At 36.8% G+C, this 27,083-nt stretch overlaps 1 protein-coding gene across 2 annotated transcripts in view; it reads left to right on the forward strand.

Moving 5' to 3' along the window:
- The window catches only part of SPATA17 (spermatogenesis associated 17), a 173,148-nt gene that overhangs the window by 110,419 nt on the left and 35,646 nt on the right, over positions 1-27,083 (forward strand). For both annotated transcript variants that reach the window (XM_033099356.1, XM_033099354.1), the window contains one exon: positions 13,061-13,143. In XM_033099356.1, coding sequence (XP_032955247.1) covers positions 13,061-13,143 — 83 coding nt within the window. Of the gene's footprint in view, positions 1-13,060; positions 13,144-27,083 lie in introns of those variants that run through there.

The raw sequence follows: 27,083 nt of genomic DNA on the forward strand, positions 1-27,083 counted from the left end.
GCTTTCATATGTAAGTGATCACTAGAGCGTGTTTGAAATCCTAGGCTCACACCATTTTTCTCTTAGTTTTATAGATATTAGTTTGTAATCTATCTATCAATTACTGCTACCAAAGAAATAAGAGATAAGACTGAATCTTTGTGTGTGTATGTGTAAGGGGATCCTTTTTTAAATTATTTTCTTTATACTATAATGTTTATCACCAGTTCAACTTGGAATAGCCAGTTGTTACCTCTAAAGTGAACTTTAATTCTGCTGTTGTAATCTTAGCTTATTGACTCTTTTTGCCTCCCATCTGTGACCTTGTTGTTCTTATGGGCATCTAGTCCTGATATTTTAAACTCGTTTATCCTTTTGGTCTTTAGGTCTCTTCTATAGAATCCATATTTTCAGGAGCTCCATGAAGTTGGCAACTATTGTCTAACACTGAAATTTTCTTCAGGTTCCTGGAAATGATAATGTTCAGATGTCTGCTTTTCATCTGAGTCTTTACTATGCAGGTCTGTTTTTCTTCCATGAGCCTGTGTAATTTTCTCTTTTATCATTCTTCTATTCACAAAGCACTAGATATTTTTATTGTTTACCAACACAGAGGAACTGTATTTGCGTCTTCAATCTCTGGATCAAGGACACTTTCAGGCTTCAGTTGGAAGGCAACCCAATTCCCCTGCCTCCATTTCCTAGTTCTCCAACACTCATACTTGGTGGAAAAGATGAAAGTTTATAATTCAAGCCCGGTATGGCCTCTTACAGCTCTTCTTTCCATGGCATAGAGGCCCTGCATGCAGCGATTCTGCAAGAACCTGTAGAAAGCCTAGACTACAGTTTAGCTTCTGTAGCTGAACCATTGTGTTTTCCACTCATTATCCTGAATTCTCTTGAAGGGATAGAAATTTCTCTTGGAAAAAACAATGACCCCCCAAAAAATACAATTTGAATGCTTGTGAGAAAGTCAAAAGTTCAGTAAGGAGGAGTTTTGGAGCAATTTACTTAGACTGAGAATTACCTGCTGTTTGAAAGCTTCAGGTGACTTATTGGGGTAGCAGCGTGAGTACCAGGTCCCCATGTGATGACTTCTTCAGTTCCACCCATGAAGATAACGATATTAGTAGTAGTTATTTGCAATTTTCCTCCCACGTCCCAAGCCAATTCTTCCAGGAGCTCCTGATGGTAGAGATGGCAAAGAGTTCTGAGGGCTCTAAAAATAAGATTTCTTGGAAGAGGAAATGCTTCCTGTAGGCTAATTAACTAGCCCCCGTGATGGATAAGAGCTTAATGGAACGTGTGTGAGGTTAATATCCACTAAATCACATTAACAGTTTTGAAAATTTGGATAGGCCCTAACCATATACTTCGGAGAGCAGACAAAACTAATTGAAATACTTGGCCATTAATTTCCAAGCTTCCAGAAACTAATGGGTTTTTAGAAATATCATTAATGATGACCAACACCTATGTCATAATCTATATTAGCTAAACACATGGCAACATAAGAGATATGTAAAGTATTACTCATTAATGTCTTAAACTACACTGCTAAATAATGTTTGCATTAAGGAATCTACAACTCATAATTATTTCAGTCTAGCGTATTAATATTATATTTTTGACCAAGTTTTAATTTGGCTTTTCAATACACAACAATTCTTATACTTCCTTTCTTTTCTGAAGTAAAATGAATGTATACTTGTCACAATTTTATTCTGTTTTTATATCCTTTTAATCTTTAAACCATCTTATATTGTTCAGAAATAATGTATTAAATATTGAGAATTTTATATGTATCATATGTCAGTGTTCTTGAGTTCACAGTCTCTCTTTAATAAAGTTTAAATAACTTAGGAGTTATATTGAAATGTTCTGTAATAAATTGTGCTTTAATGGCAACATCATATAAACATTCCTCAGTATTTTGAATACCAAAGTATTTTACATACACATGTTTTTGAGTTCAGACTCAGTAAAGTTCAAGGGCATCCAAGTATGAAATAGCTTGTGGGGAAATTCACATTACTTTCTTAATTTGATTTAGTTGGGGAAAAGGACACTAGTTCATAAAATAGATCTTTGTCTTTAATAATTTGGGTTCAAAATATAGACATTAAGTATTGTACATAGACTAGTAAATGTGTATATAATTTTCCCAACGCTTGTAAAGGGATTTGACATTATAAAATACATTTATTTCTATTGACTATCTTATCTGCATTTTAGTATGTTTCATTAGGTAGACTTGCTTACAGAAAGCATTGTTAAAAGTGCTTAGAAAGGAAAATGTAAAAAAAACAAAACAAAAAAAACAAATGAGAAACCATGTTTAGGTATTTTGTATAAATGATACAAAGTAGGGTATCAATTACTGAGAGGAATGCAGTTGGTTAAGTCCCCGAGTAGAAAGGATACTTAATTCTAAGAGAAATAGTAAACATGTTCATGCACTAATTATTGTTCTTCTTATTATTATTTTGCTTTATTTATATCGAAGTAAAACATGTGGATAGTTAAGTAGATATGCTGAAAGATTTGAAATGCTAAGTGGCACACTCCTGCCCTCCACCGTCTTTCATGTATGATCCTTCTTTCCAGCGACCACTTTCAACTCTTTTATCTTCTATCTAAATAATATGGCTATGTCGTGATTTACCAGTTGCGGATGTTAGCCGTTAACCTTCAACTATGCAGGAAGAGAATTTAGCCCTTTTATGTCATCATAGTCATATTTTCTAGAATATAAGTCTTGAGTCAACAAGTATTCAGACTTTATTTTTTTTTTTAGCTATGCAAAGATTGTTTCCTGTTGATCCAAGAAGTTTTTTAAGATGATGTTTGCTTCTCGCATAACTTCGTATATTTCCTGGAGTTAATAATTGCCGTTTCCCCCATTTGCTCAGTTTTCTTCACACCTCTTGTCAAGTTTCCTCATACCCAGTGACAGCCTCTCAATACAATTTTTAATTCTGAAAATTCCATCTCACATGTCATTGATATTAATTAGATATAGAATTTTAATTTGAAACTTATTTCCATTCTGTTTTAAGCCATTGTGATCTGTCATTCTGCTTTGGGGACATTTTCTTGCATTCTTCCCTAATTCTTCTTTGTTTTCTCAGATTTTTCTTTTGTTTTGGAACTCTTATAGCCAGAGAAGAGATTCTCTACATTGATCCTCAGCTTCTTGTTTTTTTTTTAAATCTCACATCTCCTCTTTCAATTTTGTTGTCCGTTTGTTTTACTTTCTTGGAGAGTTCCTTAGTGTGAAGTTCCAATTTTTCTATCAATTTGTTTTTCTGCTTTCATATTACTAATTCAATAAAGTTTGTTTTTTTAAAAAAATCTTATAGTAGCACCTATAGTGCTTGCGTAATAGATACATCATCCTTTCCAATGTTTCTTAGAATATTTGTTTTACATTCTTTTTTTTTTAATCTCTGTCTTTTAGGATGGAGGTTTTCTCAAATATCTGTTGATCTTTGGCTGTTCATCATATTTTGAAATGCTGGTTGAAATCACTGTGTGTATGGGCAGGCTTGATGACGAGTGGCTTTCAACTTACAGCTGACTTTCTTGTGAGAGGCCACTGTTTTTGGCCATTCTGGCCATTCTGTTTCTCAAACACAAAAAGTTTTTTAATCTCCTCCCAAATTGGGAATTGGAAATAGGGGTGGGGAGGAAGACCGTGTCTTCACCATTCATTATGAAAACTTTCCCTGAATTCCCAGTAGAATTCCCTACCCTTGCGCTCTACTTATACCTAGTCTCTTCAGGTTTTGTTTTGTTGTTCATTTTTTATTTGTTTGTTTTTGGGTTTTTGTTTTTTTTTTTCAGTTTTTCCCTCAGAAAACAAACTACCTGAACCTGAGGAGAGACGCAGAGGGAGCTTGGAAGTTAAATGTTCCTTGTTTAGACTTTCAGCCAAGCCCTGAACCTCACTCTGCCTCCTGAGATATCTGAAGATCCCAATGCCTCTGGGTTATGGGTTTAGGCGGGAAGAATAGAATGGAATTTCACAGGTATACCTCAAGATGTCTCTATTCTCCATTTCTCTTAGGTCTGGCATGACACCACTCCTCATCTATTTCTCAACATAAATTGTAATTTGGCGTCACTGCTTTCTCCTGCTTTCATTGAACAGGCAGTTTTGTAGATGTTTAGAATTCTCCATGTTTTGAGGGGCCATTTCAGAAAGGATAAGATAAGGTAGGAAATTCATTGCTCTGCCACCTTAAAACTAGAAGTCTTCCAAATGAAAAATTTCAAAATACAGGTCTATACAACTTTTATAGAGAGGCTTTTGAAATAATAGTGTTATTTCCAAAAATATGACTCCCAGAACAGTTTATGCATACCGACAGATTTTCATTTTCAAGTGTATCTGAATGTGAGAGGTGGTAGGTATAAACACACAAGGCCTGGATCCTTCCCCCAAGAACCTCATCAGTCTAGTGGAGGAGCTGAAACATGTCCGGGAATCACTGTGATACAAAACAGAAAATCTAAAAGGGCTATGAGAAAGGTATAATTATGCACCATAGACATTCAGTACAGGCAGATTTAATTTACATCTGAAGAGAGAAAGATTTCCAGGAGGAGGGAGCATTTCTTGTGTGAGACTTAATGTTTGGGTAGGATTTGCACCTAGTAAGAGCTTAATAAATATTTACTGACTATAATTAATACTATTCAGCTTTGGTGGTTTGCCATTTTTCTTTCCATTCTTGTTAATGGTAAATAGTCTTCTCTTCACTGCAGTGTATTGGCAGCAATCAGATTCACTTATTCTTATCTTAGTTTCCCTGAGAGGAATTAAAAACATTTCTATAGAGAAAATTCACCATTCAATGACAGTTATTGATATATCCTATAATTACCACAAAAAAATGCTTCCTGTAAGAATTCCATCATGTTAATGATGCATGTGTATTATTAAGAATTATAAATATTGAGTAATAAAGCTTCAAGTTCGCATGTTCCCAGATGTTATCTGGAGGGCTACTAGATTAGCAATTTTTCAAAAACATAAGCAGTAATTAGAAATCTTTCATAATTTCTTTCAGGAACAGCACTTGATTTTAATTCTTTCACTTAAAAAAACTTGTAAGAAAAAAATGTCAGAACTATTGACATTTTTATAGCTTGACAAAAATTAAGCGTAATTAAAACGAAATATGTGTTGCATACATTAAACTGCAATTAATATGTTTTCTGCTGCTGCTTGAAGGGTAAGATTAAAATGGTGTTGTTAACAGACTCCCTGCTGCGAGACTAATTTCTTGATTTTTATACCAAACATCATCATACATATTTTCGCAGTAAAAGAGTAAACCAACAAGTAGAAAACATTGTTTGATGAAAACAATATGCTACAGAAAGAGATAAGCTGGCTTTTATGAAGGCAAGGCAGTATTAATGTTTATTTTAAGATCTGATGACTAGTTGATTCCAAGGGTAAAATTTGTACTTTTAAAGCCATTCAAATGAGTAGAAAATTGCCTGCCCTTCATTTTATTTGCTGTTTTAGGAGGTAATTAGAAAATGAACACGTTATACTGAGGCCTCCCCTCCAGCTAACTAAGAAATTAGAATAACAGAAACTTAGATGTAGACAATTTCAAGAGAAATGGAGGCAAGATGCATTCTGTCAGTACTTCTCTTGGCGGAGGATCACTTTTCTCATGGGAACCCACTATCTCCAAAAGAAAACCCAACCTGACAAAAATTAGTTATAGCTTTCTTAAAAAAAAAAAAAAAGATCTACAGCTGCCACTTATCCAGACAATGCATCAAGTGTTAGTTCTGTGTGAATTTTTTTCTGGCTAATTACTTTTTTTTAATATATATATTAGACACCATTTTTGGTATCAATGAAAGAAATAGGTAGCCATGATTACTAGTTCTCTTTATTTCTCCAAATGCGTCTGTCTCTGGAATAGTGTTGTTTAAGGTAAATCAATGGCCCAGTGGAAATTAGAAATTATGAGCTAGGCCCCATCGCTTGCTGAACTATTGCACACCTCTTCTTCAAGAGCTGGGATGCTGTCAGCACATGTGTGTGCCAACCACATTAGGATATGACAGTGCCTGTGGAGGAAGGAAAATGAATGGAGCTCTAATCGTACGCGAGAAGACCACGGTATCTGCTCTGTGCTACCTACAGGAAAAGGCAATACCTTTTTATTTCCTGCTGCTTACCTACATTCTGCATACTGCAAAGGTCCCAGTGCTCTAACAGGCTCCAGACTTGGGAACATTTTGCCCTCCAAACATCTTAGAGCAGACAAATCAATCTTTTTAGGGTAGCTTAGTAGGTTTGCGTTACTTGAAGTGGTTTGGTAGCGGTATCGTGACAAAATTGTTGGCTGTAGTTATGATCTTAGTTGGCATGGTGGCATTTTCACCTCATTCAAGTTGGTGCACAAGTGTCACCTCAGAGCAGCCTTTCCTGGCCACCTGATTGGAAGTTGCCAGCCCTTGTCCTAATTCCCTCAACCTTTCGCCTTTACCTCTTTGTTTTTTTCTTTATACCGGTAGCGCTTGTTATTACCTGGCATTTGTTTGCTTGTCTGTCTCTTCTCGCTAGAAATTTAAGTTCTATAAAGACAGGAATTTGTGCCTAACTTGTTCGTTTCTGTGTCCTGGAACAGAGCTTGGCATGTGTAGGCACTGGATTAATAGGTTTTTAAAGGAAGAAAGGAAGAGAGGGAGGCAGGGAAGGAGACAGGGAGGCAAAGAGAGAGGAAGAGAGGGAGTGGAGGAAGGGAGGAGAAATAACTGTTTAAAAAACCAATTCTTCCAAAAGCAGAAAGAAATTACACAAACAGAATTCCTGATGATAATATGAAAATCTAGGTTTGGTAGAGGGTTATGAGAAGTCTGTTTATTGAAGCTTCATTTGTACTTTATCTTATTTTTAATCTCAGGGAAATTACACTGAAATGAGAACTGTTTCTTATAAAACTAAAATTTCAGGTTATTGTCTGGATATGGCTAGGATTCACAAAGAGTCCGTTACAACCCACCCCATCAAGAGTGGTAAACAATATTGAATCCATTTGTTGATTTTATGTGTTCGTGGTCTCATTCATTCGTCTGTTCAGTCTTACTCGCGCCCTAGAAGGCATGGTACTTGCAATATGTTGGTAGAATACACGAGTTCCTACAACAGTGACTGCATCACGATGGAGCCCAACTGCTCTATGGATTCGAGGTTGGTTGTTGTATTTGCAGAAGTTAGTGTTTGGCAGTCATTCTGAGCCGTCGCTCCTAGGGGAAACGCAGGGCTGGGTTCCTGCAAGCCTCTGGTCAGCTAATCGATGGCATGACATTATTTTATGTGTGTTTCTGTTTCAAGGCTCCTTCTTTGCTGTGTATATTGTTGATTCATTACCTTTGAACTCATGGCAAACAGCACCATAACTCCTGGCGCAATGAAGTTTGTTCTCTGTAAGGCACACAGTAGCCTTTTTGCACGTAGGGACGCTAGACAGCAGTTCAGCAGTATGCTTTGGGTCCATTTTAAACAGTGAAATCTCCAACCAAAAAGAACAAAAATGTGAAAAAGGTGGCACTACACAGAGCATGAGGAAAGCAAGGCTCCGCTGGGAATGTGTGTGTGTGTGTCAGGTGACTCAAATTTTTTACCACTCTGCTCATGTCGATGAGTGACCTTGCAGGCACAGTGACTACTGCTTTGGGGGTTACCGATAAATTTTAGCAAGTAGGTGAACTTGCAAATAAGGAATCTGAATAATGAGAATCAATGGTGACAGAGTTTTTTATAAAGTCATCAGTGAACACATCGTTGTAGCCTATTTACTGATGACTCTAGACATTATTATCTGTGCAAAACAGGGTCACAATTAGAAATCCTGTATTTCTACTCAACCAGGATTTATTGAGTCATGATGTGTGTCCAACACTGTCATGATAATACAGCAGACAAGACAGACAGAGCCCCCCGCCCCCGTTCCTCAGTTCTCATAGATAAATATGTCTCTCCCTTTCCATCTCCCCCTCCCTCCCTCCTTCTCCCTACCCTCTCTCCTTTTTCCTTCCCTCCCTCCCTTCCTCCCTCTTTTCCTCCCTCCCTGCTTCCATCCTGATTTCTCTGTCTCCCCCCCCAAGTACTTTTAGACTGAAGTTACTGAAGGTACAGAGGGGCTTGAGCATAGCATCTAGTAGCTGGAAGAGAAAAGGTTTCAGCATGTGGAGTGCACTTTGGGAAAACCCTCTTGATGACAGAGTCCAGGGCATACAGTTTCCATCTCCTCTCGGTTCCTAAAGTGACGGGGTTGAATGAGAGAGTAAGGCTGTGTTATTCCAGAAGGCCCAAACTCTCAAACTTCTAATGGGTTCATGGCTTCGCCAGGGCCAACACCGTTTATTCATTACTCAGCCATTCCTTTGACCAAATAATATTTATCAAGCCTCAACTTTGTACCAGACCCTGGGAATACAGCTGGAAACACAGTGTGGTCAGTCTGTAATCAGTTAATCCCCCTCTTGTGGATTTCCTAGGAGTACCTAATTACTTAAAGACATTCAGTTTCTTTCCCACTAAGAAACACTTGGTATTTGGGAATGTCACAATCCTGATGTTAGTTATTTCTACTCTAAGTGGTTCCCCTAAACCATTCTATCTCTGAACATTTTTGCAGCATAGTTTCCAGTACAGTAACCATATGCAAGCCCAAATGTCCCCTTTAGTACCGGTTTCATATAGCATTTCCTCTATTTTAAATGGTCTGTCTTTGTATAGGAAAATAATGTCACTGGAACCTCTTGTCCTGGTATGGTCAGTTCAGTTATTAGATCAGCTAACAGGCTACAGGTCATTCTAACTACACATTGTAGCTAGTTGGGTGTTCCATGCCAGTGCCTTTTATTTACATGACATTCTTACTGTTTTTAGTTGAAATTCAACAATTAAAGCCACATTTTATCTATCTCTATTTCTCTCTCTAGATCTATGCCTTCTACTATATCTTGCATGTTTTATGTAGCCTTAATACATAAACACCATAATACAATGAGTTTACATGTTTTAATGTATATGTCCGACCTGTTTTTCCCCACTAGTGCGTTCATAGCCGAAGCTATAAAGGTAGAGGAGGAACATGAACTAAATAAGAGAAACACAGATGAAACTATTAAGAAGAAGATACATAAAAATGTAAAAAAAAAAAAAAAGAAAAAAGAAAAAAGAAAAGAAAAGACAATTACATCACTTTAGAATTTGGACGTACCCATACTGAAATAAAAGTAGTAATGTGCATACCAAAGCTTTAAATAACGATACACAGTGCATCTGCCAACCTAAAGTCATCTTACACTTAGGGGGTGAGTGGCCCAGCAGATTCGCTCTTTGTCATTTTGACTTGGGTTTGAAAACGGACCTGGGCTGCATTCCAGCTCAAAGAGCCGTTCACATCCAAAGACTCCTAAATTGTCCCAAGGAGCTCATTTGGAGAGTGGATTATTTGTGTTTGGCTGGCCGTCCTAATAGCAAAAGCTGTCTGCTCTGGCAAGCAAGGGCTGTGGCAGGATTTAGAATTACCATCCCCAGTGTTTTGTCTTCATGAGGTTATTTTTCAGAAAAGCAGTCCCCAACCTCTCACTGAAAAAGTGACACTGCACGAGTGCTGTGCAGGTGGTTTTCTTGAGCGCATCGATAGCTTCCCATGGCAGGGTGGCCTGTTTTAGGTGGTAGAGGCAAATTTTAAACAAATGAAAATCAGCACCAGATTTTTTTCCAAAACCAAAGATGTCTTAATGGCATATCCACCTCTTCCTGTATCAGAGGTAATAACAGTTATCGGTTGCCTGAGGCCAAGTAAGAATGTGGGATTTTAAATTAAAAAATAAGAGCGATAAAGAATTTCCAATTTTCTTTTAGGGATGTAGAGTGTAGGTACCTAAAGAGTGAATCCTAGTTTATTTGCACAACTTTAAATGCCTCCCATCTGACTCTCCTACTCTGGAAGTTTTGGTTACCATCAGTTGGAAGCTAGCTACTACAGTCCTGACTCATTGCAGATGATCACATGTTCATGGAATGTACAGATGAAAGTATCACAAAATGAAGTGATGCTTCATTCATTATGTTGGAGGAGTTCAAAATTAAGTAGGCGAGAAGATCCACAGGAACGTAGGAAGAAAATACTAGAATTTCTAATGCTATTTATTTTTATCACATTTACATATTTACTTCACATTACATTACACCACCACATATATAACTTAGCACAAATAATTAGATATATATTGAGAGTGTTTGCTCAAAATATTTTTACGGGGGGAGAAGGATATGATCAAAATCCTTTGGGTGCTGTTTCACTACATTAATTCACCATGATTAGTCCCCCATAGGTGTGAGTTAACTGTATTTAATTCGATATTTGAAAGAACGTGGTGGGTAGAATATGAATAGACTTTTACCACTGAATGAAGGAGGGAGGAATATACTAGTGCCAAGTGCCAGCTGTTTAATCCTGTGTAATCCTCACGACAACCCGGTGAGGTAGATATCTCCATTTTATAGATGATGAAACAGAATGAATTAGGATGTACTTCCTGTAGGAAGCTTCTGTTTTCCAGAACAATTTATAGAGAAATGGTATCATTTTTTTTCCTTGTTTGGTTGAGTTTGCCAGTGAAATCATCTAGGCTTGTTTGGGAAGGTTGTTAATTATTGATACAATTTTTTAAAAATATTTAGGCCTATTCAGATTATTACTATGTTTCTTCTTGTGTGAGTTTTGGTAGGTTGTATCTTTCAAGAATTGGTCCATGTTATCTAGTTACCAAATTTGTGGACAGCTGTTCATAATATTTCTTTACCCTTTTCATGTCCGTGATATCAGAAGTGATGTCCCATCTTTTTTAGTAATTATTTATAATTTCTGTCTTCTCTCTTTTTTCTTAGCCTGTTTATCAATTTTCTTGATGTTTTCAAAGAATCAGTTTTTGGTTTTGTTGATTTTCTTTATTCATTTCCTGTTTTCAATTTCATGACTTTTGCTCTGATTTTATTATTTCTTTACTTCTACTCCCTTGGGGTTTAATTTGCTTTTTTTTCTAATTTCCTAAAATGGAACCTTAGATTCTTGATTTTAGATCTTTCTTTTTTTCTATATGCATTCAATGCGTTTAAAGTATATACAATTTTACGATATTTTTATCCAAAGTAAATTTAAAAAACAGAAGTTGAAATGTACATGTTTTAGAAATGTTATTTTAAATATTTAAAATTATCTATTATATTAAAATGAAAAATGAATGTAATTAATATCAGAAGTTTAAGATCATTTACATAAAATTAACCATTTCATGTACTTTTTTGAAAATTAAATTAATTATTGTTACATATGTCTTTAAAACTAAATCTATTCACAGTTCTAGGTTCATCAAGTAGCAACATAAAAAATCACTATCATGCTTTACACACATGCCTAAGTTTCATACACTCAAATTTAAGAGTAGTGTGAATTCTTTACCATTGCAAAATGTACCTGATACGTCACATGTAACTGCTGCAAATACTATGTCAATTCCTGAGTGCCTCTAGAATCAGTATTTGGAACAAAAAGAAAGCAGGAATATGGATATTCAGCTCCGCGGGGAAATAACTTCATTATATAAGGATCTGTTGCATTCATGCTATCCAAGAGGAAGTCTGTTATTCAATTCAATTAATTTGTCTTTTATCTGAGCATGTTTGTCACTCAAATTCTCTTCGTACTTGAAAGCAGTGTCTGTTACAACCTACCCGCCTTCACCTCACTTGGGCTTAGTCACTTTTGTTTCACAAACACAGAACAACAGATGTGGAACTGTTCCCTGGGGCCTGAATGGCGTTAGTATAAAGGCAGATATGTAGGGTCAGTGGCTCTGTGGTACCGGAGTGGAGAGCCAATCCCTGGTGACAATTACCGGCATGTTCTTTAATACAGTTATTTGTTGCGTTTGTAATGTACGAACCCTCTAAAGAGCTGGGCCCGGGGCAGGTGTATTTCTCTCCAAGGTTCTTTAAGGGAAAAAAAAAAAAATTATCCAAAAGCATCTTCATTACTGTTAGGCCTCCAGAGAGGGAGAAGCATATGCCATTATACATATAGTCTGACCATTTATTGACAGTATCCACTGATGATTTAGTACTTTACCTCTTTAAGGACTTTGCCTGTTTAAACTGCATGAAAGCATTTATTTCCATCCTCAATCAAATGCTGCTTCTATGACTACTCAGCAGAAAATGGGTTTCCCCTCTTCCCTCTGAACACCTGTAGCATTCCTTTGCATCGATTCTGTGGTTCTTACAACAGGTGGCCCTCTGTTATAGTTACTTGGGTGTATCACCTGTCCCTTTTCACTTGTTCGTTCAACAGATATTTACTTTGCACAAAACGAAGCTTGCAAACTCATGAGGGACACAAAATCAATAAATAGAAAATATCAAAGAGCAGTAACTACTGTGAAGAAAATAGAGTCAGTTGAAGTGATAGAGAGTTTCAGGGCTGGTATGTCATGCCCCGCAGGTCAGGGAGACCTCCTCAAACAGCGAAGTGATGAAGGGAGGGAAGGACCATGGCGATAACTGTCGTGATGGAGGCATTTATAGACTCTGAGAGGAAACATGCTCAGGAAACGGAAGTGTTGCTAGAGATGATGATGGAAGTGTCGCTAGAAATGATGGGGAAATGAGGAAGACAATAAATCATGTCAGAAAAGGACCCAGAAGCAGGATCATTTAGAGCCTTACAAGTCAAGGTAAACTAATGAGATTGTAAGCACCTTGAAGACAGGGAGCTTTGTCTCATTATCACATTGCCCAGAGCTTCTGGGGATGTCATTTACGAAAGCATCTATCTCCCTGGTTCAACTGATGAAACCTAACTGCTAATTTTGTTTTATTTGAGAATATGATGGGAAATTTGAAGTGCAGTTAAAATCTGTCGTTCAGCCATTTATTATAATATAAATTATAATACAATAATAATACTAGTAATAGTAATAATACAAAGTCAGTTAAGTTCTTTGTGGTGATCTTTGCTTTTCTTCCTTCTAGGATTTCCAGACTGTATTGCCAGCATTTGATCTCTTCTCAAAGTATGGAAAACTGTATTCAAAAGCTGGACAAATTTTATAAAGGTAAGCATTTTCCCTAAGAAGTGCTTCAAAAAGTATTTTAAGTTACATCAAAAAAATCAAATAACATTGACTTAGCTGTCAAGTGTTTTAAAAACCATGCTATAGTAACATTTATGCATAACAAAACTAGGCACTCTTTTTCATTCTAGCTTAATGGTTTTCAACATTCAAAAATCCTGGGCTTTGTTTTTCAAATCTCTTTTCCAAAATGGACTCAAACTATGTTAAGAAGTAGAACTGACAAAAATCTTAAGTACTCCTTCTCTTTAAATGAATACAATAAATACATAGTTTTACACAATACAATGAAAAATATTGAGCTAAAACTTTTCTCAATACTCTATTGATACAGTATAGTTTAAAACAGTACATTCAGTACGTGTGTTATTTGAAGTATGAAGTGTCTTCAGAAGATTCTAAGTATTATAAATAGTGTCTGGGGTCTCTGATTATCAGAGTTTCCACTCTAGAGAACAACAGAAACTGACATAGAATTCAGGATCACAGAACAAGCTCTCCACAGGTGTTGTGTCTCATTGCTAAGGTGTTTACAAATAGAGAAGTGATTACAATCAAACTGACACTTATAGGTGGTATTCTGGCGTTTTCAGCCAAGTTGAAGGAAGTATTGGATGAAGACAGCACCAACCACTGCAGTCAATGGAAAGAGGCAAGAATGAGAAATCCCATTAGTTAGGATCCCCCAGGTGTCTTTGCTCACGGAGAACCAGGGGGAAAGCTCTGGTCCGTTGGAAAGGACACAGAGTGGACGGCAGCAACTTAGGTTCCTTAGATGTAATCTGTGTCTCCTCTCCACCAATTATAACTCTGGATGCTTCAGCAGGGAAGTCAGTATGTTAAATACAGATACCGATATCCACCTTGTAATGACTCCAAAGGAATACATGAAGGGAAATATGAAATATTCTGAGCTATTGGGAACACATATAGTAACGCCAAGTGGAATTGCAGTTTCAAAGGTTTATAAAGTATCGTTACCCACGGGAGCATTTATCTAGTATTTGTAACTCACAGTATAAAGTAGTCTAAATAAAATTTTTCATATTTGTGTGTGATTTAGATTTTAACTCAAAGGTATAGTGTATTTATAATGGTGAAAGGTTGAAAACAACTTAAATAGTCATTGATATACGCTGCTAAATAAATGATAAGACATAAAATGCAATGCTGCGAAGACATTGAAAACGTCTTTACCTATTACTTAGAAGGAAAAAAAAATCCTTAATATTTTTGTAAAATAGGAAGGCTGGGTTCAAAAGAACCTGTAGCTTAATTCCATTTAGAAAAAACCTGTATGTGTGTGTACACACACACACACACACACACACACACTCATTGTATAATGTGCATGCTTTTATAAAAAGCACACCAGCATGTACTTCTATATTACATATATATGTGTACATTTATATGTTGTATTGTGCAAAAATGTTAATGGTAGTTATTTCTGAACAGTAATTTTGTAGATAGCTTTTTAGGAAATACGTCTTTGTATTCTCATTTATTGAAAATTATTTCATCAGACAAAAAACAAAGTGTTAGTACAAAATACTCCAATAGGAATTACTTGCTCTTCTCTGCCAATTACTTACACACCTTGACTTTATTCTATTCGATCACAATAATTTAGAGACGATTATCTTTTTTTTTTTCTGAAGACCAAACAATTTATGGCTAAATTATTTATAAGACAAGGATGCATAGCACATGTTTCACAATTACTTTTCATTAAAAACAGTGCTCAATGCACAGATACAAATATATGACAGAAATTGAAAAAAAAATGCTCGCTAACTCTTCTCTTGGATTTTTAACTATTTTGTGAATTGAGAATGTTGTCAAAATGTCATCTCCTCCTCTTAGAAAGGAAATCTGTCTAGTGTTTAATTCTCGTAAGTGAAGAGTAGCCGCCTTAGCTGAGGCTCTCCTATGAAAATTTAATTTCACCAAATATGATAAAGTGCTTCTGCTCTTTGTAAAAAGGGCCAAGACGGGGACACTTGCACCAAAGTGTCAGATAAAAACGCCACAGTAATTTTTAGAGCTGTTCATTTGACCGCTTCAGCTTCAAGGTAGTTCGTCACTTGACTATAATTCACCCAACTTTTCCTCTCACACCCAAACTCTGTTCTCCCATCAGTGGGATTAGAAACACTGGTGCCTTTATCAGATTCATCTTCCTATCCTGTAGCACACCTGAGTTTAGGGAAAACAGAGCCTACCCCTACCCATTTTGATTAGTATACTGAGATTTCAGCCCCTGGAAAACTGCTCAGAATGAATTAGATTTTAAACACACGCATATTTTGAAATCTACTCTCTGACACGGATAACCTGACTCCTTTTAAGTTCTTTAATTTTTATTTATAATCGATGGCTTTGGTAACCTGTGATAGTTTCCCAAAGACGGCTTTGTCTAAATCAGAATATACTATATCCTGTCAGAGTGCTTTGCCCTCTTTTAGCTCCCTTCATCTTTCCAGGTAGAAAAGTATCTTTAAAGATGAGATTGAAGAAAAATTAGCAAGGTCAGGTGAAATCATGAGTTGGTCCGGCTTCAGTGACCGTTTCTTGTGTTATGTGCTTCTCAGTTTTCTCAAATTCTTCTTTGTAATGTCCTTTGGTCCAGGCTATCTTTCTGCTGAAAAGGAGGTCAATTTTGAGGCTAGATGAGATGAGTTTTAATTAAATTATTTGTTTTGCATGAAAAACAGTGTACTTTTTTCCTTCTTCAAAGGAATTAGGTATTTGAAATATTCAAATAGCTGAGAAAGAAAATTAAAATGAAAAATAAGTTTGGTTAGCACCTGAATTGGGAAAGGGGTTAAATTCCATTGTCTTTTTTAGAGGAAATGCGGGCTTAGCAACAGTGTAAGGAAAAAGAAGGTACATGAGGGAAGACTAATAATCAGACATATAAGGTATATATGTGCCCAGTGGGAGTAAAGTTTTTAATTCGACATGAAGAATTGTTAAACCTTGTCGTTCAGTTTAGCACTATGTGAATTTATAACCCTGTCAGTGTTGTTGTAATGAATTGGCAAAAAAAAAAAAAAAAAATTTAAAAATTAAGGTATCTTTAGTATCTTTCTCTTGGTAAAATTTTCCTTTGAATAAAGATGATATAAACAACACATGTGCCTATAGGAAGACATTCTCTGTGTTGCTCCATGACTGAGGCAGGCTGGCTGAAAACTCTGTGTGATCAGCATTGTTTCTGAGGATCTGCAGTGGTGTAGACAGAGCAGAGAACAGGGGGGATAGAAATGAGTCAAATCAGGGCTGTAGCCTCCCAGACTTTTAACTGAGCTAATGCTAAGTGAGGACGATTCAAATAGAGAATTTGAGGACTCTTCTGTCATTGGGTTCTTTTTCTTTTCTCATTTTATTATTTTGGTTTTAGAAAAATATCTTCTTTCATTTTGCTGTTTTGTTTTTAGAAAATAAAAGAAGACAAAAATGTAAAAGTGAGGTTAAGGTGTGGAAGAACCCCGCTGCCTGGAATCCTACTTCCATGGCTGGCTCAGTGACCTTGACACAAGTGTCTTAACCTCTGAAGTGTTTCTCCCTCTCTCTCTCTCCTCTGTCCAACGAAGATGTGGGAACCATCTGTGGTTTGTTCAAAAACTCTACAAATCTAAAAGGAAAACACAAATGAGGATTCTACAGAAAATACACTTAAATCATACTTCTTCTTATGATTCAATAAACTCTTAATATTTTACAGCTGACTAGTTTTATATAGTGTGTGAATAGTGAGTCTTTTACCTCTGAGAATGTCTGTCACAACCACAGCCCCTGGTGACCAAAAGTGCCATAAATGGTGCCCCTGAAGTGGCCACATTCACACCCCATCACCTTAGTCACAAATGCTGAGTCCAGTGTTGAGAACCCAAGTTAAGAGCAGCCAACATAGAAGTAGGAATGACGAATGGTTTCAAGTATGAATGGTAAGGAGTGGTTTGCATTAAAGCTTTGTCCCGAGCGTAATAGTGACTCATCAGACCAATTAGAAACCTTCCTCAGTACACTGAACTTGAAACACACAGACACGGATTCGTGGGCACCTCAAATAGAGAAGACATTTCCCAGTCTCCTCTACAAAGAGAGCATCTCGTTGCTAGGGTTATATTAGCACAGCGTCTTCACTCAACAAGGGGTTTCCGAATGAGAAACACGTGTCTGGCTGATTAGAATGTGAAATTTTAGAGTGTGCTTTTAGCCCTTTGAATCTTTAATAGCAAGTGGCAGTCTGGGTTCTGGGTGAATATTTGTTGATTCTGACCTTAGCACAAACCTGTAAGACAATTAGCTAGAATTAGAAAGAGTCTGAGTCTTGCCCACTTCAAAGCTACATGACCAGTCTTGTGATTAGTTCCATAACCTTACCCTTGTCCGTCTGTCTATCATCTAAACTAGAATTTCTAAAACTGTTTGATGTAACAAGGTATTATGCAAGGGTTGATGATTTGTGGAGTTGTATGTGAAAAAGATTCCTTTTTAAAATATCTTCAATGCTAGTTTTTTGGGTTTGTTTTCAAACAGTTAACATTCATTTAGAACCAAATTTGGTGAATACGGTGAGAGTTACAGTAAGTATGGGTTTGTAGAATATTCAAATACAAAAGCAAATGCTTTCTTAATAAAAAACATTTATTGCAAGGAGGACTTTGCTGGCATTTGGGGTTAGAGGATATAGAATAGAAAAATATGTTAACTGTAGAGTGTAAGAATTGAGTAGAAGTAGCTAGATTCAGTCCTTTGAAACATTATGTATTGGATCTATCCCAGATGACAAGGCAACAATCAAACTTCATTTACTCTAAAAACAACTAATGAAAGAAAAAAACCAAGGTGACATTTTGGGGGTTTGGGGAATATATCACGTGGCCTCTAATTATAATGGTTCTGAACTCTAGTAAGCCTATTTGTTCCCTTCCTCAATTATTTCTATCTCTCTCTCTCTCTTTTTAATAGGCTGTATTATTTATAGTAATGTGATCAATGATTCCTGTTCTCTTTTACTAGTAATATTAGGAGACTGGAATCTTATTCTCATGCTGCTGCCAAGGCTCACAACATGTTGGGAAGTCATTCTTTTAAAATAACTTTCAGCATCAGTTAGACGCTATTGCACAGCCTCAGGACTCCAAAGTTACCCGTCCTTGGAAATTTAGAAACTAGAGTAACTGTGAGTGCCATCTGACTTCTCGACTCAGAAAATGTAAATTAACCTGTGTGGGTCTGTGAGGTTCACATGCAGTAATCTAAACACATCTATCTTTCCTCCCTCCTTTCCTCTCTCCCTGCCTCCCTCTCCCTTTTTCTCTCCTCCCCCTCTTCCTCTTCTTCTAAGTTATCTTAGTACATCCAAGAGAAATAATTCCTGCTCTTGACATATTTATTCTTGGGAACTGCTAAGTATTTCACTGTCGAGAATGCCAGTTATCTCTCTTACAGAGATTCAAGCTCTTTAATGCTTAAGGTGCGCTATAGCCAATTTATGTAATGTTACTGTTCCTCATACACACACTTACACACACACGTACACACACACACATGCACACACACATGCACACACATACACACATACATACCGTGTTTTCCCGAAAATAAGACCTAGCCGGACAATCAGCTCTAATGCATCTTTTGGAGCAAAAATTCATATAAGACCTGGTCTTATTTTACTATAATGTAAGACCAGGTATAATATAAAATATAATATATATAATTAATATAATATAATATAATATAATGAAATGATTGGGTCTTATATGAATTTTTGCTCCAAAAGACATATTAGAACTGATTGTCCAACTAGGTCTTATTTTTGGGGAAACAGGGTAAACACGTACACACACATGCACGCACACATACACACACGCACTCATACACACATACACACACATGCACGCACACATACATGCTCCTGATAACTGTAGAGGTGTCCAGGTGAGTCAGAAATGCCTTTGCATTGAAGAGAGAGAACGAGATATGGAATATTATTAGAGCATATAATCAGGGAAAGCAGTTAGTGTGTTTCTTCTGGGAAACTATTTAACTATATTACCTTACATAGAATTTTTTTCATGCACTCTCAATACAAGCCACTCAAGAAAATGAGTGTGACTTAGTGTTTTACTAAACCTGGTGATAACTCTGTCACCCGTCTTATTCACCAAACTTGATTCTGAATGAATATTGACCATTAAGAAGATCTAAAGCACTGTGGCTGTGTGAAGGCATACAGCTTGGGAGCATTCAGAATCGGACCCTCCAGTTCTTCTGAAATCAAAATACTCATCAACCTCTTGTACTTAATCAGGTAATGTCTTTCTTCCCCACTGCTCTCTAATTTCTTTAAGGGCAAAAACTGTCTCTTTTGATAAATGTCCTATGTCCAACATCTAGCAGAGCACCTGGCACGGAGTAAAATATCTGTTGAATAAATGGTAAGGAAGTTCCAAATTGTTTTCAAGGACTAGAAGCTATAAAATAGCAGATAGTTTTCTAAGATAATGCCGATAAAGACACTGTTTATTTGCAGGCACATGCTGTGGAATGTTATTTTTAACTAGTCTCATTAATGTATAGTTATGTCGCATATGACTTTGGATATAGGTCTTGATACACATTAAGTTGGTTCCTGCTGACTCAAGTTATGACTGCTGCTTGTGTAAGGTGCTCCTTCTGGTAAATAACCATTCATATCTGTACATTTTTGAGTAGTTATCCTTATTTATGCAATATATCATTGTGGTTTTAAAGTCTAGATTATATTCTCTTTTTAATAATTTTTTTTATTTTTCAATTACTGTTGACATACCATATTATCTTAGCTTCAGGTGTACAAAATAGTGATTAGACATTTATTAACCTTACAAAGTGATCACCCCATAAGTCTGGTACCCATCTGACAGTTACATAGTTATTACAAAATTATTGACTATATTCCCTGTGCTGTACTTTATATCCCCGTGACTGTTTTCATAACTGGCAATTTGTGCAGCTTAATCCCTTCCCCTTTTTTACCCATTTCCTCAACCCCCCTCCCATCTGGCAGCAATCAAAATGTTTTCTGTATCTATGAGTTTGTTTTTGTTTTGTTTGTTTTGTTTTTTAGATTCCACATATAAGTGTAATCATAGGGTATTTGTCTTTCTCTGTCAGGCTTATATCACTTAGCATAATCCCCTCTGGGTCCATCCATGTTATTGCAGGTGACAAGATTTGATTCTTTTTTATGACTGAGTATAATATTCCATTATATATATATATATATATATACACACATACACACCACACTTTCTTAATTCAGTCATCTGTCGATAGACACTTAGGTTGTTCCGTATCTTGGCTATTATAAATAATGCTGCAGTGAACATTGGGGTGCATATATCTTTTCAAATTAGTGTTTTTGTTTTTTTCAGAAAGATACCCATAAGTGGAATTGGCTCAATCATATAGCAGTTCCATTCTTGATTTTTTGAGGAAGCTCCATGCTGTCTTCCATAGTGGCTGCACCAGTTTACAGTTCTAGCAACAGGGCACAAGTTTTGCCTTTTCTCCACCTCCTTGTCATCACTTGCCATTTGTTATCTAATTGATAATAGCCATTCTAACAGGTGTTAGATGATATGTCATTGTGGTTTTAATTTGCATTTCCCTGGTTATTAGTGATATTGAGCATCTTTTCATGTGCCTGGTGGCCATCTGTATGTCTTCTTGGGAAACAGTATATTCAGATCCTCCACCCATTTTTTAATAGGATTATTTGTCTTTTTGCCATTGAGTTGTTTGACGTCTTTTTGTATTTTGGATATTAACCGCCTATCAGATATATCATTTGCCAATATTTTCTTCCATTCTATTGGTTATCTTTTCATTTTGTTGATGATTTCCTTTGCTGTGCAGAGCTTTTCAGTCTAATGTAGTCCCACTAGGTTTTTTTTTTTTCTTTTGTTGTCTTTGCTTTTGGAATGATATCCAAAAAAAATCATTGCAGAGTTATATCAAGGAGCTTACCAACTATATTTTACTCTAGGAATTTTATGGTTTTAGGTCTTACATTACAGTCTTTAATGCATTTTTGAGTTAGTTTTTGTGTATGGTGTAAAATAGTCCATTTTCATTCTTTTGCATATGTCTCTCCAGTTTTCCCAACAGCATTTATTGAAATGACTGTCATTTCCCCATTGTATATTCTTGGCTTCTTTGTCATAAATTAATTGACCATATATGCATGTATTTATTTCTGGGCTCCCTATTCTGTTGAATTAATCTATGTGTCTGTTTTTATCCCAATACCATATGTTTTGATTACGATATAGTTTTGTAATATAGTTTGAAATCAGGGAGCGTGATAACTTCAACTTTGTTCTTTCTCAAGATTGCTTTGGCTATTCGAGGTTTCTTGTGGTTCCATACAAAATTAAGGATTAATTTGTTCTAGTTATATGAAAAATGCCATTTGTATTTTTATGTGGATTGCATTGAATCTGTAGATTGCTTTGGGCAATGGGTGAATTTTATGATATGTTCATTGTAACCCAATGAAACTGTTTTTAAAAACACAGTGAGATACCAGTACATACTCATTATAATAGCTAAAATTAAAAAAAAAAATAGTGATCATAAGACAATGGCACTACTGTAGCGTTCATCCAGTTAGTCTGTAGGAATATAAATTATTACAATGCCTTTGGAAAATGTTTTAGATATAGCCACAAAAACTTAACATGGGTGTATCCTATAATGCAGTACTTCTCTTATATGTAGACCTAAGAGAGATGTGTATATATGCTCACTAAAAGACAAATACAAGAATGTTAATGGAAATACTATTGTAACAGCCCCAAACTGGAAATAACCCACATGGCTACCAGCAGTAGAAATGATAAATACTTTACCGTAGAATCATAAAATAGAATACTATTGGCTCACAAGCTGGCCTCATGCATGGAGGTCAAGCAGAGACCAAAGAAAGAGGCAGAGCACTCAAGATTGGTAGATGGCAGGCTTAATAAGCAAGGGAACGTATGAGGCTTGTCTTGGTCAACCCCGAGACATGTAGATCTCTGCACCTGCCTGCCAGAATCTTAAAAGTTTGTAATAGAGGCCTTACTGGGTTCAGGCACATGTACAGTCCAGATGGTCTCAACGACACCTGACCCTCTCGAGGCTATGTCCTTGGAACAGCACCCGCTGTGGGAATGGTGGACAGAGTGTCCATTCCAGGAACAGGGAAGCGGGGGGAGCCTCCAGTTGCCTAGGGCCAGCCGTCGGGTCAACCAGCAGCCACACCCTCTCAGTGACCTCCTCCAACAATACAACAACAAAAATAAACTACCACAACTACCGCTCCTCTCAACACACAGAAAAATCTCATAAATATCATGTGGAGAAATAGCCGTCAGATACACAGCATACATACAAATAAATAAGTCCCCTTATATAAGGTAAAAACTAGATGGAACTAGTCTCTGGTGATTTGGGATGAGGCAAAGTGACTGCAAGGGGGCATCATGGGCCTTCTAGGGGTATAAGTACTGGGGATGTTCTATTTATTGACTCACATTATAGATACATTGATGTTTCACTTGAGGATGTAATGAACTGTATTTTTCATGAATTGTGCACATTCATATGTATGTATGTGTATATATATATATATATATACACATATGTGTGTGTGTGTGTGTGTGTGTGTGTATGTTTAACTTTATTTATAGTTAATGCAGTAAGAGTACAAGGACAATGGGGGTAAGGACGGAGGAAACACCTGAAACCCGGGAGAGCACCCATTCTCTCTGAAGACGGCAGCTCCTTCTCAGCCACTTGCTTCTGCCAATGAGAAGGCCGCCCAATGACTTCAAACCATCTATGTTTTAAGGGAAGCTGAAAACATTTACACGAAATTTCCTATTTTCGGGTGTTAGCAAAGATTTCCATTATAAAAACATTGTGAAAACCATACAGAGCACAACCAGAGCTGGATTCTGACCTTGGTTGGCACTTTTGGCAACTGCCATGGGTATTTCAGGTGGCTCAGTCACTTACCATGTGCGTGGTCCTGGCACCGTTTCTCAGCCTCTCTAAAGCCTCAATTTTCTCATCTATAAGAATTAGAATAATAATACATTCCTCTCAGAGTTATAAAGAGGATTGGCTGCATGTTAAAATCACTTGATGCTGTGCCTATAATTCAGGAAGCTCTCAATAAATGATAAATGTTGCCATTATTATTATTATTATTATTATTATTATTATTATTGCCAGAGTACTCTCTGGGATATCTGAAAAGAAAAAAAGGGTAACGGCTTGAAACAAAAACATGCAGCTACAGCTTTCCACACCCATATTTTCCTGTCATCCCTCCCTTGCTCCTCTCCTACTAACTGCCTTCCTGTCGTAAATCTCCTCTGCCAGAGCCTTACTACAGACCACAGAAACCACCGCCACTTGTTTAGAATGAAAATGGGCCTGGGGCAGCTGGAAGATCTATTTCTATTCCCTCATGTTGAGTCTCTGAACTCATTTTTCCTCATAGAAATACTACCGTATATGGTGCTTTATTTCTAAAATTGTATTCCTGTTCTAGAAAAAGTAGGATATGAATTGGATAGGTTTTGTAAACTGCTCTGGACACTATCCATGATAAATAATACAGCAGTATCTTCAGATGTGTGTGTGTGAGTGTGTGTATGCATTTGCAATTTCAAACTGCCTAAAAATGAAAATTTGGTACATACCTGTGTTTTGACATGGGGCTTCTTATACCATAATAGTAAGACTCTTAAATTTCATATATGCACAAAAGGAAAACAAAAGACAAGCCATGGCAGAGAGATACAAACCTTAAGGGTAAATGAAAAAGTGAATTAACAACCGCCTATCTAATCAAGAACTTGCTCTCCTATATTTTGACCATCTACGGTTGATTTTAGGTATTCAAAACGCTTTTGGGTATAGTTCTCCATCTGGCACTTTTATACAATGTTTACACTGAAAATCAGTAACAGTCAATAATCAAACATCATTTGCATGGTGTGCCTCGTAATTATTCTAATTAATATTTCCAAAGCCCTATGAGGTTCGAATTTATTTTCCCCATATTCAGATGAGGAAATTAAGACAGGATAGGTAACTAAACGAATGTCACATGGTAAATAGAAAAATTGAGATTAGACTCAGGTCTAGTGAGTCGTCAACTCAGGGGATTAGTTGTCACATTAGAGTGACGTCCCCAGTGATGATGAGTAACTGTCCTCCAGGCCCTGCCTTTGCCTCCTGGCAGGAAACAGCATTCTGGAAGCCAAGAATGTAGCAAGTTACTCCTTCCTTTTAGTGAATAATTCCGTCCTTTGGCTTAGATCAGAGGGTGATGGGGATCTCTTTTGCTGTATTTTATAAGATCCAGCAAAGCCAGCCCATTTCCTTGTGCCATTGTTATGAAGGCAGGAAGTTATTTTTTTCATTGTAGTGAACTATTTCATTCTTGCAAGGCAGCGCAAAAGAAAGACAGCATGAAAGGAAATATGACATCTCATTTGGGGGTGAAGAAAACAATTATTTCAGATAGGATATGATTGTGTCTAAGCAAATACGTCTGTGTATAATAAAAATATAGAGTGTAATTAAAACATGTGAAATACCTCAGCAAATATCACACACGGAAATTCTATTGTTCCCGTATCTTCACTACCATCCTCTCTCGAGCCCCTGGCTCATTATACCAACATATCCCCCTTGAAAGAAAAGTAAGTGAAAGTAAAGAGTGCAACTCAGTATCAAGACAAGGAAAAAACAGGGAGAATAACGTATGGGGAACAGAAACTGCAGTCTAGCTAGCACCTCCCCACCTTCATTACCATCCTTCCAAATAAATCTCCCCGCTCCTCTTGAGCTGGCAAATAAAAAAATCAAGCCACAAGATATATGTGCGTGCTTCCCTGATGAGAATCGTCATCCATCTACGGTACGTCCCACATGCCAGAATGAAGATGGGCGAGAGGGAGAATTAAAGACTCCAGAAAGTCCACAGCATAATCAAGAAGGCTTCTTTCTTCCCACTACAAAGCTTCCATCTCTGTCTTGTGTGATTTTCTGCCCACCTCCTTCACTCTGTGGCAAAACTGCCGATGGCTGATGGGACAATAACAGATCCTACACCTAACCTTCCAGGGCAACCAATTGGTTGCAAATGGATGGCACACAGGCTTTCGATAACGTTCCATCCGGGCAAGACTATACTAGTTCAAGTATATCCACCTTCACACATTAGAATCCTGAATTCTGAGGTTTTGAAAGACGATGTCCAATTTCAGTGTTTTTATTTCTATATTTTATTTCAAATAGAAAATATCTTTTTCACGTGCTATCACGGTGCAGACATTGCGTCAGATTGGGATGAAATTTCAGTGGAAATACTAAATATATTTATCTGAAATAGCTGGATATTTGTCTTCGTTTATGTCTCCATACAAATAACTCTACTCTAGAAGTTAATGCTTTTCATTGTTTGAGGTTTGATGGCATGTTGTAAGATGCCTAAGAAATCATTCATTGTAACTTCCCTCATCTGCTAGAATCCATTCTAAGATATCCATACCCCCACTTGGGTACTTCTAAGTCTTGGGGATAATTCTCCATTTCAAGAGAATGTGTTTTCTAATTAGTATTTAAGTTTTTCATTCTGTGGAGTTTGTGATTTCACTTACTGGTACTAATTTGGTGCTTTACAGTAAGTTGATTCCCTTTTTCATATTTACCATCCTTCAAGCATGTAACTAAGATGCTATGCCTTGCCTGAGATTTCGTTTCTCTCTGTTAACCATCCTTGGGTTCCAGAGCTTTATCCTCTAGTTGTTTCTACCACTGCCTCTCCATGGCAGACATTATTGCTCATCACAATCCTTATTTCTGCAAAACTGAGCTCAGAATCCTTCTCCCCATGGCTCTCCCGCAGCGACTATTGCATTTGAACTGGAATGCAAATTGAAACCCATTCACCATCCTTGGTATTGTGGTTTCAGCATGATAAAGCTCAGTGAAGATGAAGACCGGGTAGTGGAATAAAGAAAGCCCTTTAGTAATCTGAACATGACCTACTTTGGGTACTGGTCCAAAGTTGATGTCAGTGCTTCCTCTACTTCAAATTAAATTAAGGAATTATATCGGGTGCCAATGCTGACCTTGATAATTCAGATTCCATTAAAAAGAACTGTTTCTGTACAGATCATTACGATCAAAATACCCATATTTGGCAAGATCCTCAGTGCCAGATTATTAAGAAAGCTAGGCAATAAAAGTGAATGCCTGAGTGATATTTGTAAACATTATGTCAGAACGTTGATTTGGCTTAGTTTAAGAAATGATTAATTAGCTTTTTATTCAAGTTCTTATATTTCACGATTTGTCTTAATACCTAGAATTTAGAATATCCTTGTTTGACAGCAAAATGTACCTTAAGTTCATGACAGGTTTCATGTGGGAGTGTTCTTTCTTTCTTAAACACTTACAGCAGATTTTAGAAGAAAATATTGCTCAGAAGCTCAATCTACTTTTATGTACCTCGTCATCTTCTGCCAAGAGAACTGCAGAATGTTCTGTCTTTGTTGCATGATATCATGCACATCTTCTGCCAAACTTCAGACAGGCCACCCAAAGTACATATTTCTCCATCTGTCAGCATCAGGAAACCATTGAAATTTATGGATGAATAACCATTAATATAATTTTGTGGCTCTTTGGGTACAAGTTTTCGTAAAGAAGTTACACATACAAATACAGAGCCCATCTGAAATAAAGAAATATTAAACTTGTTAGGTTTGATTATCTTTTAATCAAACAATACCTTGCTTTCAAACAATAACAGAGCACTCAATTTCTTCCCACTTGACCTATATGTTCTATATATG

Source organism: Rhinolophus ferrumequinum, chromosome 27, assembly GCF_004115265.2.
Source record: "Rhinolophus ferrumequinum isolate MPI-CBG mRhiFer1 chromosome 27, mRhiFer1_v1.p, whole genome shotgun sequence".
Classification (NCBI taxonomy): Eukaryota; Metazoa; Chordata; class Mammalia; order Chiroptera; family Rhinolophidae; genus Rhinolophus; species Rhinolophus ferrumequinum.